Here is a 13,989-nt window from a genome sequence, read left to right as displayed (position 1 = left end):
AGTTGTAGCAGTGATCATGTTCTTGGGTGAAAGAGGACTTGCATTTAGAGGAGATGATGAACGGTTTGGGTCAACCCATAACGGTAATTTCCTTGGCATCCTAGAAGAGCCTAGAGGCACAGTGTCCTATTTGTCATCGACAATATGTGAGGAACTCATTGAGCTAATGGGTCAGAAAACTCACCAAACAATAGCAGATGAGATTTGGGATGCCAAATATTTTTCAATAATGGTTGAGTACACCCCAGACCTGTCACATGTGGACCAATTGATGTTCATATTCCAGTTTGTTAACAGCAGTGGGAATATGATTCCTGGGCTTTGAGCCAATTGAGAGCCACACTGGTAAAAGTGACTTTGATGGTGGAGTGCCTTGGGTTGGACCTCTCAAACTGTAGAGGTTAGTCATATGGCAATGCAAGCAACATGTCAGGAAAATACAATAGACTACAGGCCCACCTGAAACAAAAAAAAACCTCTGACAAGTTTTTTAACAGGTTGCAGTCACTGTACACATGTTGCTCTTCATCCACACACAGATGGGGGAAAGTCTTTCAGAAGACAGATGTCAGACTGACATTAAAATCGCTGTCCAGTACTCTGTAGAGTGCTCGGGCAGAGTCAACCAAGGCACTGTGGAGAAATTACACGCACATTAGAGAGGCTTTCGATGGTATGTGCAATGATGATAATGAGAAAAGAGATACCCGAATTGAGGCCGCTGGACTATGTGCTACATTGGACACCTTAGAGGTGGTGTTCAGGGCACATTTCTGGGACGTCATACTTGACCTGTTTCACGATACAAGCATGCACCTACAGAAAAGTGACATTGACATCTCTATAGCAGCACAGCTTTTGTCTTCGTTGAGGGATTTTGTGGCGGGACAGCGAGACCAGTTTAAGGCTTTTGAAAGGGCAGCCTTAAATGTGACAGGTGTCTCTCAGTCATATAAGCACGATCTTCAGCAAAAGAGGAAACGCAAAACATTTGCAAATGAGAGCTCAGAGCCAGGTGTGACACCAGATGTGAGGGGAGGGAGAAGGTCAAAATAGAAACATTTTATGTGGTCATTGATAAGCTAGTGGCATGCCTTGAACATCGCTTGGACGCTTACAAGTGTTTGACCAGTCTCTTTGGAGTTCTGTTTATGTCAGATCAGGTGTCTAACAGTGATGTCATAGTAGAAAAGGTTAATGCACTCTCCGCTGCATATCTATCAGACATGGACATAAACTTTGCCAACAAACTCATCCAATTCAAGTCTTTCATGTCTGACTCTGAGGGTGAGAAGTGCCCAACTAAATTGCTTGAGACGTTGCAGGCACTTAATCTGCAGTCAGTGTTCCCCAATGTTTTCGTGGCACTTTGGATTTTTCTAACTTTGCTAGTGACAAACTGCCAGGGTGAGTGGACATTTTCCCTTTTAGACAGAATAAAAAATTAGCTGCAGAGTAACATGTGCAAACATGTCTCAGCTCATTGTCACTTATGTCAATAGAGTCAGACCTTGTCAGACAGCTAGATTTTGACGATCTAGTGGATGATTTTGTGAGGTGGAAGGCAAGAAAGACTCCAATATAGGAAAATGGGGAAACCTCCAAAAGACACAGGACCATGATCCAGCAGTTTGTCTGTCAATTTGTCAATTGTCTTACCACAAATGGCATTCTAATAATAACTCAGCTCCTGCCTTGAAGTTTAACCCTGGGACAAATAACACAGTGCAAATAACAACCATACAATCTTCCATTTTGTTCTCTCCAGCATGAAAATCCTGTTTTGTCAGTTCCACCATCCCTGATATTCATCTCACACAATTCCACAGATACAACGCGAAGATGGTGACAATGACATATAGACCTACTAATTAAATCTCATCTAAACACCTCTGTCGATGTTGCATCTAGAAAGATTCAACAACAAGGTATAATGTTGGTCCAGAGATACAGATATACTCAAGGTAGGAGTGATTCAGTATAGTCCTGCTGAGCTGACATTTAGGAATCACATGCCTTATTTACTGACTTTTCTGTTTGTCTTTGTCCTGGGTTTGGTCTCAATACACTGGGGCTACTTCCTGAGACTGGTATGGATCTGGAGAGCTCATCTGGGTAGGTTCCCACCAGTGTGCTTGCAAGGAAGGTTCCTTTCATCAGATTACTAGGAGAAGGCCAACCATTCTGAAAGTATTGGATCATATATGGAATACTCTAGTCTAAAGTCTAGACTAGTAACTCCTTGATTCCTGTGGGTATCATTTCACATATAGATTTTCGCCTCTCCTGAGACGTGACGTCATACTGAGGGAGAGGGGATGAGGAAATGAAGAGTTTCTACACTAATCCATGGACTGCATTACTAAACAGTGACACCGTGCGGTCATCAGTGGGTAGTGTCCTGTTTGAGACCTTGGAGAAAAAGCCCCGGGAGAGATTCTCAAGACATTCACAAAGCAAACAGAGAGCGTCAACGTCAGAAAACAACTAGTTAAATTCTTATAAAAAGTAGGTTGCCTTTATTAGAAGCTGGGAAACCAAAACGTAAATCAACATCATTGTTGTCGTTAATACTTTTTCATCATCATCATCGCTGCTCACTTTTCCACAACATGCAAAAGATTCAACAGTTCAGCGTTCCCTGTCCACACCACTGACAAAAGCTTCTCCACGTCGTCACCTGTAGGAATCACAATTTTGCTTACATTTACATTGCCAGTACAATTTAAGGTACATAGAAAAACAAAATTGAAAAAAAACGGGATTACTGTAGAATGCATGAGAGAAAGAAAGCATAAATCCATTGTTTATCATGGTCATGTTTTAATGTGAAGACCCAATACAAAGCCCTCGAATGATCTGACGCTGCACAGAACACCGGTTGATGTATGAGCGCCATTAGTTACATTGTAGAAGCCCTGTACCCATGTCCAAGTCCAAATGGGCCCCTAGCCCTATTTAATGAGGTACTTAAGTCAAAGGATTGGATTGGAATACGCAGTATGGTAATCATTAACCATTTACTTTCCCAATACCGCTTATTCCTATTCAGTCCTTTGAGATGTACTGAAGTGCCCGGGGGGCTTGGGTCAATTTGGAGTTAGATATAAAAAGCACTTGTTCACTTGTAGTAGAGAGAAAAAGAGAACTAGTGAATGTGCTTCAGAACCAGGGGTTGGGGTTTGGGTCTGGGTTGAAACAGCTTCAAGGGAATTTATTTATTTGCAATCTCGCAGCAATTAGGAATTGGTCAGAACACATCATTTAGTCTGACACATCTAAAAAGAATACATATTCCCCAGATTGCAATGGCAGCTTTCACTTTGTAATATTTTTTTTTTTTTTTGCTTGGATGTCAGACTCCCCTCCCTCCAAAAGCTATCTGTACTTGATCTCCAACTCTGTTACCAAATGGCAGGTTTGTTAAAGCTTCAATTTGTTATTATCGGACAGACCGCACATATTTATTACCCACCCTAGTCTCGTTTTATAGCGGTTGTAGTGAAGACATACGGCAGGCAATGAGACTATACTACCTCCTAACATACGGTCTACCACACCAAAGTCACCAATCTGAGCAGGACCAGGTGAAAATTAAGGCATTCACAAATGAATGAGGGCCCAGTGTTTTGCCTAAACCAATTGAAACAATGAATCACCTATTTAGTGAAAACTGTTTGATCAAAGACACATCTCAGTACCAAAACTCATGGTCAAAAATGTATCTAAATAACCTGGTAGAGGAACGACACTGAAAGATTCCCCTGCATTTCCTCTGTCTGCTCTTATGGAGGAAATGTGAGCCAAGACATGAGCCGAGGTCATATTAACACGAGTGGACTGTTACACTGGTGGACAACAGATTTTTGCCCCGTCAGTCTGTCTGGAAGGGGGAGGGGGGTGACTGTGTGTGGTGTGTTTGCGCATGTATCTGCTCTGTATGGAGGTGAGGAAGAGGGGACGAGATGAGCGAGAGAATGAGAGAGGGGAAGCATAGAGAAAGGAGGGATGGCTGGTCTGCTCTCCCAGTCAGGCAAACCGCAGCAGAACAGATGGATAAGGGGTCGACTTTTCTCTTTAAAATCAAGATACATTTTATTTCTTTTCTTAAAAAACAAACATTACAAAAAAAATCAGAAGAGAATTAAAACAAAAAAACACAAAAAAAAAAAACATTCATTTTTTTGGACTCTCAAAAAAAAAAAAAAAAAAAAAGGAACTCTTGATGTCAAAAACAGGCTCAGGGACACCTGGCACAAAGGATTGAACAGTGAGAGGATGCTCTGGTCATGCCAGGGTTGTGTGTGTAGTGTTGCCAAAAGTTGTGTGTGTGTGTGTGCGTGTGTTGTGCGTGCGTGTGTTGTGCCCAGCACAGAGACACCAAAAGCCTCCAAAATATCAAACAATAAGCAGCCAATGGGAAAGGGTTTAGTGAGGACACACCAAACCCCATGAACATGGACACACGGACACACACACACACACACACACACACGGACACACACACACACACCCCCCCCACACCCCTGGTGCATGATATCTGTTGTAGTACCAGCACATAATAAAAACACACCCTATACTGACCACAGGACCTCTGGCTGATTCTGGACCAGCTTGTAGAACACACTCGTCACACCATAAACCGTTTACAATCTCTCTACTGTTCTAGGAGCTGAAGCTCAGAGCACTGTCTAAAGATCAACACGTGTCTGTCCAAAGCAGTGATTCCCACCTCAGTTCCCTTCTGTACACCACTGAACTGGTGTGTGTTCAATAACCACACACCAGACCTTGTGTATGTTAAAACTACACGTCCTGAACACATGCACCGAACATAACCTCCACACTGAGGGAAGAAGCTGGGGGGGAAACATAACAGAGCATTAAATGAGACCGACTGTTCATATGAAAATAACAACCATAAAATCTTGTTAAAACACGATGCTTTTGAGAGTCTAAAAGCACAGCGGGTTAGCAGGACAGGGTACCTCAGAGAAAGCTATCTAAACACAGCGCTGGAAAAAACAGATAGGATACACATTGACATCATAGCCCCCCCCCAGAGTCTCCAGCATGGCCCTCTCTGGTTGGTCAGCAGGTGTAGTGACTGAACCAATGGGCACACACACGCACACGCACGCGCGCACACACACACACACACACACACACACACAGCTGTAGAGTGAACTAGCGCCTCGATGCTCTAGGCAAGGGCTCAGGACGGATGCTCACTAGCTCAGAGAAAGGCAAACTAACAACGCCTGAAGAAACCGTTAAGAGGTTCACACACGCTTCTAAAGGAAAGATAAAACCTGTAAGACCACTGCTTAAGAGGGGGATGAGAGGAGAGTCAGTAAAGATGAGGCTGAGCAGTGAAGCTGGGGATGGTGGGATGGAGAGACTCTCAAACATGTTCACAGAGAGAGAACGACAAGAGCTGCCTCCTCCCCTCCCTCTCTCTCTCTCTTATACATACATACATACATACATGTGTTCTCATGCACACAGACACAATGTCCTGGTCTGTCCGGGAAGACCAGGGAGGAGGAGATTTATATATATAAAAAAAAAAAAAAAGAAGAGCAAAACGATAAAACCACATGAAGTCCAAACCATTGAGCCAGGCCACCACGGAAACCAAAAAAAAATAAAACCCTCTAAACGAAGAGAAACAAAAGAAAACAAAAACTTGAGAAGGTAAAGAGGGGAGAGGGGGATAAAGAAAGAGAGAAGAGGAGGGGCTTCTGTGGGTCTTGTCTTCTAGTCTTCCCCAGAGGGCGCGTCCTCTTCCGATCCATCCTCCTCCTCCTCCTCTTCTTCCTCCTCCTCCTCCTTTGCCGGTGCCTCCTTCTTTGTTTTCTTGGGAGCGGGGGAGGACTCCTTCTTCTCTACCTCCTCCTCTTCCTCCTCTTCCAGGGGGCTCTCTGGCTCCTCTTCTTCCTCCTCTTTGGGTGAGCTCTTCTCCAGGGCCTTGGCTGCGCTGGGGCGCCCCTTACCCTTTCCTTTCATTGGGCTGGGGGTGACTGGGGGAGAGGAGGGGCAGAAACAGTTAGGCATACACACCAATTCAATAAGGTATTATTGACCCTGTCTAAAAACTATTTCTAGCCCCTATTCAAATTTAGCAGATCTTAAGGAACCATACAGGTGTGAGCAATATGGCATACTTGTGGCCTTTAGTTGGGGTTAAAAAAGGTCAAAGCTTATACCTGTAGCCTTTAGTCGTGGCTTGGGGGATTTCTTCTCCTTCCTCTCAGGTCGGCCACGTCTGATCACCTTCTTGGCGCTCCTCTTCTTGGAGCGTCCGTAGTCGCTGTCATCATCATCCTCGGCCATGAAGTCTTCATCGCTGCCTGACTCATCAGCTGCCGAGAGGAGGAGAAGGTGATCACCACCATCATCTCACTTTTCAATAGTGTTGTACGGAAGTCCATGTAAAGTCATGTTGTTAGGTGCAGTGTAATGTTGAGAGGTTCACTTATGGACTATGTAGGCTTGTGTGGTGCTTAGTGGTCAATTTACAGGTCAGTGGAACATTCAAGTGGTTCACTTACGGTCTTTGTAAGCCTCCTCTTGGTCTTCATGCTCCTCGTCCTCACTCCCTCCGTCCCCGAGCAGGATCTCTCTCTGTTTGGACACGGCCTTGGTGGCAGCCTGGCGCACCGTACGCACCTTACGACTCACCTCCTTCTCATCATCGCTGTCATCTACACACACATAAAGATACATGGTCGGGTGATCTCTCTTTCGCTCTCTCACACACACACACACACAGAGGTCTTGAGACACCCAACTGGGCAACTCATACCTGCAGGCCGTTTTCTCTTCGGCGTCCTCTTGGTTGGCTTCTCCACCTTGGCTTTCTTTCCCTTTTTCCCTCGTTTAGCTTCGTAGTCACTCCCTCCATCCTCGTCATCCCCCGTTCCAAAGTCATTGTCTTCATCACTGCCAAAGTCATCTGCAGCCAAGCATAGAAACATTAAGCACTGGCACAGTCTGTAAAACTAGTCCCTTTCACTAGCCCCAAGCCACCCTCCCCCAAATCCTACCTCTGGTCCCAGTCCCCAGTCCCCAGCCCCTACCCACTTCCTCTCATTGCTGTTTCCCAAAGCTCCAAATTGAGCACAAATAACCAGTCAGATTAAGGGTGTGCATCTTCCCCGTTCAGGATGACCCAAAGCGTATCTAGATACATGGGCTACAATACGATACAATAAACTATACGATTCAATACTATACGGTTAATATTTCATCAACATTAGTTCCATGTATTAAAAGGTTCAGTATGTAACATTCAAGCTCTCTAAAACCTTCCTAATGGTTGTAATGACTGTTTAATTGGTAGCAATCAGGGAATCAGATCCCCTGAAATAAATATTTCATTTACGAACGCTGTTTTGGACCGGAAAAAGAGTGTCCTACCCGACACTGTGTTTGCATATAAACATGTTGTTACTCCAGGGGTGTTTTAGGGGAGTGGACTCACAGATTTTTCGCCATTCTGTCTCGGGTGGTTGCCTCTTCGAATCGTGCGTGTATGCATTAACAGCTAATGTCCGACACTGCAAGCCCATTTTGGGGGTTATATTATTATTAGGGAGGATGCTGTTGTTTGGAATTTTAACTGAATTTCGCCGCGACGGCAGATTTCCGACAAAGTTACGAAATATATTTTACAATGGCCATTGTTGAAGACATGATAATCTCAGTGTTTTAGCAATACCAATATTACGTTCCGACACCCAAAATTGAGCATGTGACGCTTATTTTAGATTGTCTCTGAGCTGTCAGACATTTTGATGTGATTTGACAGTTTCTCACTTCACGCATTGATTGATGTTACTCATGTTGGTGGGAGCCAATTTCAGTGATTGATGTCGGCTCGTCATTTTTAAGTGAAATGTAATCTGTAGGTCAGACTACACAGGACCTGGCTTCATTTAACGACATTAGGACAAAACAACAAAATCAGCGTATAAGTGAATCGGTTTGCTACTTTTGTATCTGTGATTTTCAGATACATTCTGATACATTCTGATTTAGATCGGTTGTGGGAAACGTGCATTGATGTTGTCGTATCTTTAACGTTTGAAATCGATTTTCCAATCCGTATCGGTGAATCGTTGCACCCCTAAGTTAGATATTATGCATCATATCAAAATGGCTTACCTGCTGAATCATTTTTGGATTTTTTGGAGAGTTTGTCATCAGAGTCCTCACTGAAACAAAAACTTGATCTTAGTCGAGAGACAGGTGGGTAAGGGAAACACAGTTCCTACAGAGCAGAGGACTTTCCAAGACATATATAGTAGTCTACAAGAGACCAGAAAGGCAAGCCTCTTTGGACGACATCTCTAATCCTGCCTCTGGGCTCACCTGTCCTCCTGCGAGTTCTTCGATCTCTTGTGCTTTATCTCGCGAGGGGGCGCAGCACGTATCTTCTTCGGCTTGTCTGAGTTTCTCCCATACTCCTCATCTACTAAGAACAGAAAATTAATTACACACACACACACACACACACACACACACACACACACACACACACACACACACACACACACACACCTCATCTACAGAGCGAAAAAGGGCTACAGACAATCTCTCGCTCACCTGCTTCATCAGACTCCTGAAATTGTGAGTAGTTCACCACCTTCCTGTTCCTGGGGAGTAAAGAAAAACAGCCAATCAGAGATCAGATATTCACATTCCCTTCCTGTTACAGTCAACAGGATGAAGACATCAGAAGCCTTGACAGAGAAACTGAAACCAACTCCTAACTCACTCAGCTGCATGAGCAATATGCCTACCCATTCTTTCACATGTCCAAATCAACTAATGTCAGTGCAGATAGAGGAAAGGAGATGAAGCCACTACAGAACTATGTGATGTCCTCTGGTTGGATAAAGATTTGATGGGGTGGTACTAGATCTCAATGAGGTGTTACAAGTGCGTCTTTACAATGACTGAGGCAGCCATAGCAGTCTGCTGAGCTTCATTCATACAGCTCAGAACTTCTAATGGGTGCCATTTTGGCTCCATAAGCTCCAATTAAGACAATTATATTGGGCCTCGATTAAAATGCAGAATCATGAAATGTGCGGCTTGTTGCCACAATGGAGGGCAGTTTACCAAATTCTGTAGGCCTTTATCTACATCTAGGCAATACACACACAGAGAGCTCTCTCCGGTGATATCAGGGTGCTTTCAAGCCGCTGAAAAGGGTTTTTAAACGAGCCCAATGTTCGTTTCAATTAGTAATATGCATTGGTGTATCATGCCACAGGTGAGCTGTGCTGCCCAACAGAAAAGTTGGAGAGTGTTACCCTTTGGACACAACACAGGCGCTTACAGGTCCCTTGCACAGTTGACTTTCTCTCCCACCTCAATGAACCTCCACTTCACCACACCCCAAACACTTGCAGGGGACGACCATGTATCAGCAAGCGTTGCTTCGGTTTGGTTTGAAAGCACCGGTCTTACACCGATGGGCTAATGTCTCTCAACAGGGGGGTGAACTGGACGCTGGTCTCTCATCTACAGTTTCCAGGGCTCATTTGGGTGAGTGGAGGGGATGAAGACACACACATACAGACACACACTGTCGCTTCAGGTGACACAAAGTTGACCACAGGTCATGTACTTACTGTAACACACACCCTGAGAGAGCATGCGCGCACACACACACACAGATTCTGAGCTGTAACACATACCATGAGATCAGTATAAGAGGACAAGAAACAGAAACCTCAGACTGAGTCGTCATCGTCCCATCCCCCCCCCAACACACACACACACACACACACACATTAACACTGAGGAATGGCATTCCAAAGTCACTCCAAGCATTCTGTAATAGTAATTATACCACTCCTACCACACATGGTTAAATGAGCAAGCAGGAGCGAGTCAGGGGGTGGGGGAGAAGGGTTATAAACCCTTTTACAAAAGGTTAGATTACCAGAGCAGGCTGACCCACCAGTCATTTAAGGCCTCAGACACAGCCTACTAAACTGGCTCCACTGTGTCAAGTCGAGAGTCCCCATCCGATAGTGTTCCTATTTGATTGCATGCTGTTTAAATGTGAACATGCAAGTCAAACATTTATTTAGGTTGGCATGTCTAGATGGGGGCGTGGGTACAACATACACAGCGACCGCGAAGATGAGCTGAACGAATTGAATAAGGGACCCACGCACCACCTGGGAAAGGGAAGGGGGGAGGGGCAACGACGCCGCCACATTGCTACTTTGTTGCGATATCAATGTGTGCTCTGCTGGTTGTATTGTTTGCGGTTACAAATAACACATGTTGCAGCTCTGGCAACAGTTCCACGATGCAAGTTCATATTTGAGTGATTAACTTGCAATACATGTTATTCCTTCGCTCAAATAAAACCCTTTCGATGTTTCAGACAGAGAACGAGACTGGGGGTGTGGCAACTTCTGAAGGCACTCCGCCCCCCTCTGACATCACTAAACAGTATTAATTTACTGCCATTCGTGAAAGCGTAGCTCTACTCTCCCTTTCTCCTACCGCGTTTTCTCTCGATACAAACTGGCGGCCGTAGCAATCACATGTAATCGTACTTGAAAATTAAACATGAATGTTCAGTTTAATGGTGGACAGGCCATTTTGAGTAGGGCACACATTGCCAGGTTGCGCGCTAACGAGATCACAGCCATCAGTCCTGGTTTTTATTAGCGTTTTCAGAGCCTACTGTGGATGAATGGGTAGCCATATTCTTCAGTCCCGTATACCAGAGCTCGCAGAGCAAATACCAGGCCATTGAGCAGCCCAGACTCACATAATACCCAGCTAAATAAACCCGAATCACATGCGTAACGCACAATGATGCTCGAGACGGATCAGTTTTCATGGCATGATTCACACCAGACGCAGACACATACTAGCCAAGGCGCGCGCAATATAGGCATTTTCTACCAAGACATGGCGAGCAGTCCACACTGCAAGGATCCATGCTAGGATCGTGCACGGCCAAGAAAAAACACAAATGTACATAAATTTTTCATCAAATAATCGCAAATGTAGCCAAAAACACAACATGGTAGAGACGTGCGTGCTACGAAGCCTGCGTGCATGGCGTGTAGGCACAGTGGAGGACATATTCAGCAAACGTACCTCACTGGTCTTGACATTTTGCAGAAATACTGTAGAGGTTAAGAATGTAAGAAAAGGAAAAAGAAACCTAGGGAAATAAAAACAAAATCGTCCTGTTCTGCAACTCCAAAGGACGCAACGAGACGTCACGACTCCAACGCCCGAGCTACTGCGTTAAACTAAAAATACGATTTGTCTTCCAAAAGCGATTTTTAGTTTATATTTTACCTTCAGCTACTCAAAATGGTGAATAAAACAAACTGAAACTGCAGCCTGTGCGCAACCTAGCCGAGCGGCCTTGGGGTGGGCTATTGGTGACTAGGACCGCCCACAGCCTACCCTGAGAGGAGAACCTCGGGATTCCAATGTTTCCATTGGGCAGTTCGAATGATGATTCTCTTTTCCTTTGGAGGGTCTAGTTGCTAATCAAACCCAGTATTTTAACCCATTTACCCTCCCCCTTTAAGGGTAGGTTGAGTTGACACTGTTAAGAAAACAAAAAGAGGCCCACCGTGTGGATGCAATCCCCAAGTTTGTGTCCTAAATGACCACAATGTTAGTTTGAAAATATTAATGGCCACCCACTTAAATAGATAGCATCGAGTACATGTCAACAGCGTACACTGAATAGGAATATTGGATGATTTTTCCACAGACGATTGTGGCCCTAACACTACAACCAACACTCTACAATATCTGGACCTCTTGCAGCCAATCCCTCAGTAGAGAGAATAGGCCTACATGAGTGCACATTATTTGCATTCTCTCTCATATTTTATGTGCAACCACCTTTTTGTTATGAAATTATATTTAAACACCAAAAACATGTCACAGATTTGACATAGCTTTTCCTTCCCATAACCATGGTGTCACGAACAATGGTTGTGCTTGTATAATAGGCCTGCCTCTGTTATATGATAAAGAGCGGTGTCATGATTAGAACATTGCCAGGTTTCTCTATCAACCCTATCAATACCTCATACAGTTGTGGTGGTATATTGTGTCTGTCATTCAATATTCTTTAGAGGCAAAGAGCTTCTTACGATGAATCGGCGAGTTGCACTACAATGTTTTTAGAGGATGTGTATGTCGGCCTACCCTTCCTACCCATCTCAGAGCAAAGCATGATTACTAGTCAAAGATTGATTGCTGTGGATGTTCAAGGCCAAAATCCCATTCATCCATTCCATCTGGCCTTCATTTTCTTGTATTGTTTGTTTTGGCCTAAATTACTTTCATATTACAGCCATGTACAGCCCATCCTGTGTACTGATAATGATAATGTACTGTAATTCATTTCAATAGAGATTATTAGAATTAGAATATGAATGAATCTCTCTCGGGAATGCACACATGTTGAACAGACAGAGAGATGTTTTCATGGAAGAGGGAATAACTGTGACCACCAATAACAGGTTCTTAAATGACTAGGATATAATTACACGGATGATGACTCAGGGACAACATCCCATGCTCACAATTAGCAGCTTACAAATGAACATCATTACTAAAGAATGAATTGTCTTTAATGATTGACAAGGATATTCTTGGTGATTGTTGTTTTTTATTGTTTGAACTACCATGGCTGTAATAATTTTATTATTTTCCTTTGTTTTTATTTACTCCCTCTGTTTTATTTATCCTCCCAGTTAAAGGGGCACAACAACAAAGTGTTCTCCCCTCCACCTTGTATTGCATCTGTGTATGAAGTTTGATTTGATTTATTTGTGTTTGTTCATGCTGGAGTGCTAAAATCATGTTGATCATAAACATTTTAATAACTCCAGATGTTTTATGTTTCTCAAATGTGTGCATTTTGGTCTCTCCCACATATTCTATTGATCTCATTTTTTAACAATTTTCCTGAATTGTTCCAAAAGTGTAAATAAAATCATTGAGGCCTTTTAAGTTATCAGTCATTCATCAAACCTGGTCATGAATTAGCACCAATGAGGTAGAATTCAAAATGCAATCAAGTTAGTTTGATTCTGGACCACCAGTGACTAACAGTGATGATATTTCAAGAACTCACATCACATTGTGAAAGCTCTGTATGAAACTCAGAGTGGAAGTGACCTTTGTTTTTTAGGCTGGCTTAATTTAAAGTCACCCCCATGTGTGGTAAGTCATGGCCCGCCTTGCTAAAATTGTAGGTTGTGCTTCATACTTATTCGGAGGGGGAGGTGCTCTCAGAGCAGTGTGTGTGTGTGTCAGTCAGTCATTCTCAGTTTGAAACAAGCACTTTGCAGTGCCAATTGCAATTTGAAGTGTCACAGAATGGAATATTGAGCTGCAATGCTGCAGAATTGATGCTGCAGTATAACCCAGTAGCCAGATGAAGACCTGTCAAGATCAGTTCACAATCATGGGCAAAGACAATCATTTGGCCAACCGTCCTCCATTTTGACATACCAAACATTGCATTCTAATGGTAAACTAGTACACAACAAACCAGCAAATATTAAAGCTCAAACCAAGCATGGCTCATAATACAACACTAGTGAATAACACACAACATTCTGTGCATGTATGTGAATTCTGCCATGGTGGGAATGAAAGCTCGGGAAGGAGCACTGTGAGACCTGTGGTTTGTAGACACATGAAATGAAACCGCTTTAAAAATACATGCTTTCTCTCTCTCTGTCAGATCAGACAGAGCTCTGCCTTTTTACTCAGGGACGATGCCGGAGTGAGGAGCAGGCATGTTGCTATGGGAACCAGGTGAGAGAGTTTTTTCCTCTCCTCTATATCCATGGTTCATCATCTGTCCGTAGCCGTAGCCGTAGTCAAAGCTTCAGTGCCTGGGAAGCTCACACATTAAAGGAAACGTTGGCATGTTACCCTGGGTCTGTTTCTGCTAAAGCCAACTTG

At 43.8% G+C, this 13,989-nt stretch overlaps 1 protein-coding gene across 2 annotated transcripts; it reads right to left on the bottom strand.

Moving 5' to 3' along the window:
- Positions 1 to 2,508: 2,508 nt before the first annotated feature.
- nucks1a (nuclear casein kinase and cyclin-dependent kinase substrate 1a) lies at positions 2,509 to 11,372 on the bottom strand. Of its 2 annotated transcripts, none has more exons than XM_083668756.1 (8): positions 11,140 to 11,372; positions 8,611 to 8,660; positions 8,377 to 8,479; positions 8,170 to 8,219; positions 6,809 to 6,958; positions 6,555 to 6,707; positions 6,210 to 6,365; positions 2,509 to 6,023 (listed from the first exon to the last, which is right to left on the bottom strand). In XM_083668756.1, the coding sequence occupies exons 1-8, from the start codon at positions 11,154 to 11,156 to the stop codon at positions 5,761 to 5,763; spliced, it is 942 nt and encodes a 313-aa protein (XP_083524882.1). In that variant the 5' UTR covers positions 11,157 to 11,372; the 3' UTR covers positions 2,509 to 5,760. The 2 variants fall into 2 exon arrangements, with proteins under 2 accessions (XP_083524882.1, XP_083524883.1); XM_083668757.1 differs by having other exon boundaries at positions 8,377 to 8,476.
- Positions 11,373 to 13,989: the final 2,617 nt, after the last annotated feature.

The sequence above is a fragment of the Argentina silus genome (genome assembly GCF_951799395.1).
Source record: "Argentina silus genome assembly, chromosome: 4".
Lineage (NCBI taxonomy): Eukaryota > Metazoa > Chordata > Actinopteri > Argentiniformes > Argentinidae > Argentina > Argentina silus.
Note: the sequence above shows the minus strand (reverse complement) of the source record. Positions and strands in the feature narration are given on the sequence as shown.